General features: G+C 47.6%; 1 protein-coding gene across 5 annotated transcripts in view; it reads left to right on the top strand.

Annotated features, from left to right (window-relative positions):
* The first annotated feature begins 211 nt into the window (after nucleotides 1-211).
* ampd2a (adenosine monophosphate deaminase 2a) overlaps nucleotides 212-6000 on the top strand; it is a 94432-nt gene continuing 88643 nt past the window's right edge. For 3 of the 5 annotated variants that reach the window (XM_063215983.1, XM_063215982.1, XM_063215980.1), the window contains exon 1: nucleotides 3922-5813. In XM_063215983.1, coding sequence (XP_063072053.1) covers nucleotides 5024-5813 — 790 coding nt within the window. In that variant the 5' untranslated portion in view covers nucleotides 3922-5023. Of the gene's footprint in view, nucleotides 504-3921; nucleotides 5814-6000 lie in introns of those variants that run through there. The other 2 variants (XM_063215981.1, XM_063215984.1) reach the window with 2 other exon arrangements.

Here is a 6000-nt window from a genome sequence, read left to right as displayed (position 1 = left end):
TGCATACTAGTTCAACCAAAATGCCTTAAAGGCCTAGAACTAAATTTCAAAAACTAGCTAGCCAAAGTCCTCCTTTGCTGTCAGCAGCCCAAACCATGTTGGTTCTCCCGACCTCCATAGCTGCGCTGAATTTACGCAAACTGTCAAATGAAGAACTACTCCATTTTTCCGCAGTGTGGCGGTATGCCCCCGCACATTGTAGAGACAGACTATTGTGAATACAGCAAAGTTGCAGAAATCCATAAATCTTGTCGCTGAACTGAACTTCGTTCGTACGCTATAGCCTACGTGAGGATACTCTATAAACCCTCACCACATATTGGAAGTAGTCTATTGCTGATAGCGGTTGTTAGTAAATGTTTACTGACCAACTCTTCAACTTTCTGAAACCTGTTTTTTAGTCAACTGCGGGAAACTGTTATATTACGTTATCTTTTTGTTGACTGAAGCGGTTTCAGATCCTCCCAGCAAGTGACGGTCTGTCATTTCAACAATGTCAAGTGGTGAGTGAGTGATGTTTTCTTCTGTGTAACAAAGAGTTGGATGTCGTTCAGTGTCATTTAACTGCTTAATTTAGAAGAATTGTGTACTGTACTTGAAAACAAAATATGCAGGGGAAAACTTGCAAGCAGACAGCAGCGTTGATGAAGGGGGAAATCCCAGGTTAACGTTAGCCTATGTTAGCAAATGTGTGATTATTAATGCCAGTTCAGACCATAACGTCAGAGACAGGCTGCGTGATGTTGAGTTAAATAATAAATAAAAAAAACATTTGGCTGTGGATAATATTGGGGTCTTTCGGCCAATCTCGCCGTATAGCGCTACGTCTATCACGACTATTAGTTGTTCAGCTGAAGGAGAAAGTTGTGTAAGACAGTAGCATATGCCTAGAACAGTCAAAGAATAATGCGGTCAATTTGAGGATGTAGAACTAATTAATTTGAGGAAACCAGTCTGGAAAATCTCTTCCACGCCTCTGCCACAGCAGAAGAGGAAGTGCACAACGTTCCTTTGAAAACAGACCCATAAACATTTGGGCAGGTTGAGGTTGGAAGAACCCCCAATGTGTCTTATTTTTATATTTAGGCATGTAAATTGGGTGGCTGGTACGACGCAGCAGCTTGCTGCTCCCTGCAGTAAACTAAAGTGACACACAAAAGTTTAGGCTACTTACGGCATGCTTGAATGACAAAAGGCACAGAACCAGTCGTGATAGTTAAAGAATAAACCCTGTCAGAAATGGGTTGAGAGGAATGCTGTGCACGCGCATTTTGTTTGTATTAGGCCTGGCCTCGAGAATGGCAAACCTGCACCTGTCGTGACTTGATGTAATCCTTTTCGACCATGGCTTTGGGGACGATTTAACGAAGTTAACATGGCCGTGACACTGACAACCACCTAGACAAAGTTGTACACACCACTCGTTTCCACTGTGTAACACCAATTTAGTAACTAATTAACTTAATGTAATGGCCAATCCAACTTGCAATGTCTTTGGACAGCCACTAGGTGGTGTTCATTGCATAGGCCTACTACCAATCAGATAGGCTGACCAGTGTGCTGACCGGCTACACTTTGGTTTTTAATCTGAGGTCCATTAAATCAGCATTTTACCATTCATTTTTTTATGAATGTTTAAATAATTGAAAGAACTTAACAAGATGACATGCAAACGGCCACACTCGATGATTTGATACAGGCAGACTGCTCAGTTTAACCACCATACATAAACCACCATACATAGTTTTAGTAGCCTACATCTTCGTTTTCCTGATTTCTAATTTGACTCTTTCAACTGGGATTGTGTGTTCACAAGGCTTATTCCTTGAAAGAGATTCAAGCAGTTCACTGCAGCAGGTTAAGGACTGAACAGCCTGGAGAACTCATAACCAGCCGAGCGTTATGACAAATTGTCATCCCTGTGACCCACTTTCTGTAGCTGTTGATCTGCTTTCATTCATTGTCTGGTTAGCAATTAAGTTATTTTGTATCTACTTCTGTAGTTTTTCCTCTAATGAGACTCAAAGTTGATACCATTGGGATAGATCTGTGGTCTAATGGTTAGGGAGTTGGTCTTGGAAATTGAAAAGTTGCAGGTATCCTTTGTCAGCAGGAGTAATGTGGGTTGGTTGGCACTCTATCATACGTGGCACCCAACCCAAACCCACATTGCCCCAGTCCAGAGACTGTCACCAATACTTTGCACCTGAATTATTTAGGCTGATGCACTTGTGTAGGTGATAAAGTTCCATACACAATTATTCCGGTTCAGTACAGAAGGTGCATGAAAACAGACACAGTTGTGGTGGACATATAGCAGTAAACCCATGCACCATATTTACACATACTTTTACTCTTGCTTCCCTGCACATGTAGGCCCATGTAGACTGCCTAAAGCAGAAATACAGGATAGTCTACTGCATACATGTCCTGGCATGGTAAAGAGAGAAAATGTAATTTCATTTTCTTTGTATGACTTGTGCATATGAAGAAAGTGACAATAAAACTTGACTTGACTACAGTAACACACTGGTCTTTTATGTATAGCCAGTGAATACGCTCTTTGATTAGCAAAAGTATGCAAAGATGTTTGCTTGCCCCAGGCTTGTAGGGTTTATTTACTGTGAAGTATGTACTGTATTCTAGGCCCTGATGGCATAATCAAGTTTAAGCACGACGGCATTTAGCCCAATTTTTTAACATCACACTGAACCAAAATTAATTGACTAATGCTCTAAAAGTGCTAACACAAAATGAACACTCAATATGAAGACAAAATAACAGGTTCAAACAGTAAGCTTACAGGCCACGCAGACTAAAATATCCTTTTAAGAAGGTAAACATCACATATACTACACCAGCTGGTGGTACCAGGTCAGCAACATGTCAGAGGTATGAACATTTGGACTATGCCTTACCTATTGCACCTATAGTAATACCTATGTCACCCATGAGTGTACCAACATCAGGTGTTGCCTAACCAGCCAACAAAACTGTCTTCTTATGGTGGCAGCCCAGTCACTTGTGACCGTTTACAACTTGCCAACTCAAGTTTTGTAAACAGACTTCTTGAGGAACTTGGTGTGGCATATAGTAACGATGGCTTCGCAATTGCCTTCTAAATGATTCTAAATGTTTCCACAGTAGATAGCCGGCGGCACTAAGCCTGTTGTACCAATGATATCTAATATCTTCCCTCAACAACTCTCTATCTGAAAGTAGGTTATACTGTCTCTTTCTAGCCCCTTATCCCCTCACCTTACCCCATATTTGTTTATTTATTTATGTATTTGTTTATTTGTTGTTTTAACCTCTGCTCTTGTGCGGGCCTGAGGTCGTGCCATGTCCAATTAGCCAACATGGGGGCAACAGCTTGCCCCATCCATGCTTGTTTTTAGTGGTGTGTGTTTGTGTGTGTGTGGGGTGTCACCCCTCTGCTGTATGATCAATAGCAGTGGTGACAGCCTGTTGACATGGGACCTCAGAGCATTGCACGTCCTGGGTAGGGGAGGAGAGAGGGGGGAAGGGGAGGGGAGGGAGAGAGAGAGAGGGGAAGTGAGAGCCAGAGAGGGAGAGAGAGAGAAGTAGTAACAGAGACTGAGGGAGGAGGGTGAACGGTTGGGGGGGTGGGGGGTGCAATACTTCATAAATGTGCGGCTTGTTTCATTAAAGATAAGCTGGCCAGCTAACTTGTGGTTATGGCCATTTGAATAAATGCCAAAGCATTCCATTCTCTTCACTGAGGGGAGCAAGGAAAAGAGGGAGAGAGAGAGAGGGGGGGGGTGCTGAGGGAGAGGAGGGGGAGGTACGTTGCTGTCTCCAGTGCTGTGACAGTGGCCCTGTTCTCTCTCTCTCTCTCTCTCTCTCTCTCTCTCTCTCTCTCTCTCTCTCTCTCTCTCTCTCTCTCTCTCTCTCTCTGCTGGTGCTGCTCTGCTGTGTGTCGTTGCTGCTCTTTTATTTTTAAACCAGAATGCCAGGCATCGGCCGTCCTGGTTGGCCCGAATACTACAGTACCTCCCCGCTCTGCGCTCTGCCTGCTTTCTTCTCGTCCTCCACTCTACTCTATTCCCTATTGCTCTCTGTTGCTCTCTCTCTCCCTCTCCCTCTCTCTCTCTCTCTCTCTGTCTCTCTTTATCTCTCTCTCTCTCGGTTGGGAGATTTTCCAGGAAAGCTGATTGTGCACGCTGCTAGTCTGCTTAAGTCCATAACGTCACTCTGCCCAGAGCACTTCTCTCCCCACGTATGGTAGCACTCGATCCAACTTTCGTTTCCTGTTGTCCAACTCTTCGGCTTTGTTTCCTACTGTTTTTCTTACCATAACTGGAGTTTTTTCTTCCTATCCCTGGACGCTGGCTGCGGTGTTCCGTTCTCACGGATATTTTCTGCTTGTGTGTGTAAACTGGCACGTGCGTGTTGTTTTCACCACTGGATTAGCCGTGACCTGCTGGTGGTAATCTGTTGGTGGCTCTCCTCTCCTCTCCTCTGCTCTCTTCTCCTCTCCTCTGCTTTCGTCTGCTCTCCTCTCCCTCTCCTCTACTCTTCTTCACTCTCCTCTCCTCTTCTCTTCTCTCCTCTCCTATTCTATCTCATCTCCTCTTCTCTCTTCTCCTCTCCTCTGCTCTCTTCTGCTCTCCTCTCCCTCTCCTCTACTCTTCTCTGCTCTCCTCTTCTCTCTTCTCTTCTCTTGTCTTCTCCTCTCTTCTGCTCTCCTCTGCTCTGCTCTTCTCTCCTCTCCTCTCTCCTCCTCTCCTCTGCTCTCCTTTGCTCCTCTCTCTTCTCTTCTCTTCTCCTCTGCTCCCCTCTCCTCTCCTCTCCTCTCCTCTTCTCTCCCCCCTGCTACTGCCGGTGACATGGTGGTGCCTGGGACACCTGCAAGCCATCTCGGCAGCCGCTAGCCTGGAGCTTCACGTGTCTCTTCCATTTGGTTACGTCTCTACGCTGAGCTACTCTCCCTTAGCTAGCCCCCCCACCCCACCCCAACGCCAGACCCTCTTGCACCCTTCCCTCGTTCCTTGTAGTAGCAATGTTAGCCCCCACCACCAACACCATTGCTACTCTCAGCGTCTTCCGACAGCCTGGGCCGCGGTTACTGTGGCAACAGGGGAGGCGTGGTCACGGCAGGGAGTATGGGGGAATCCTGGGGCTGTCCTACCCACCTCCCCCTCCCCATTATCAGCAACCTCACCACTACTGGTCGTCCTCGTCCTCCTCCTCCTCCTCCTCCTCCTCCTCCTCCTCCTCCTCCTCCTCCTCCTCCTCTTCAGCCGGCCTCATGATGACGGAGGTAGGGAGGAGGAGTCAGGGATTCACCTCCAGAGGAGCGCAGCATCAGCATCGGCATCAGCATCAGCACCAGCAGCAGCATCCAGGGAGCCAGTGGTCCAGCCTTCCCCACCTCAATAGCACTCCCCCTGGGTACCCCCTCAGCCCCAGTCCCAGCCTCCTCTGCCACCACCACCAACCGGTTGGCTCTCGTCCTCCTCCTCTTTCGCCTGCTCCGCCTTCTGTCCTTCCTCTGTCTCGTCCCGGCTCTCTCTTCCGCACTCTCACTCCTCCTCTTTCTCGTCTCCCTCCTTCTTCGACTGCCGCTACTCCTCCTCCTCCTCCCTTCCTCTCCCTCTCCCTCCGCCTCTGGCTGGGGCAGTGTTCGCGCCGCTCGCTCTGCTGCACTGGCTCACTCGCCGCCGGCCGCCACAAGAGCAGCAGCAGCAGGGACATGTCGGCCTCCGCCGGAGACGCCCCGTCCTCGGGGAAGGGCAAGCCCAAGTCCCCCCTCCGCAAGCGGGGCAGCATGCACAGCAAAACCAGCCCCGGTGAGTCGAGTGCAGTGGAGTGGAGTTGGTTGTGAGTTACCATAGTGTCAGACTGGAAATAAGAGCACAGTTGCAGATGTGGTTCAGGTTCTTTACTTCAACAAAAATCTTCAATTCATCAACAAAGGACTTAGGTAGAATACAAAACTCAGGAGGTCACGCATGAAATCACAGCTTGGTAAATACA

The sequence above is a fragment of the Engraulis encrasicolus genome, chromosome 14 (genome assembly GCF_034702125.1).
Source record: "Engraulis encrasicolus isolate BLACKSEA-1 chromosome 14, IST_EnEncr_1.0, whole genome shotgun sequence".
NCBI classification, from domain to species: domain Eukaryota; kingdom Metazoa; phylum Chordata; class Actinopteri; order Clupeiformes; family Engraulidae; genus Engraulis; species Engraulis encrasicolus.
Note: the sequence above shows the minus strand (reverse complement) of the source record. Positions and strands in the feature narration are given on the sequence as shown.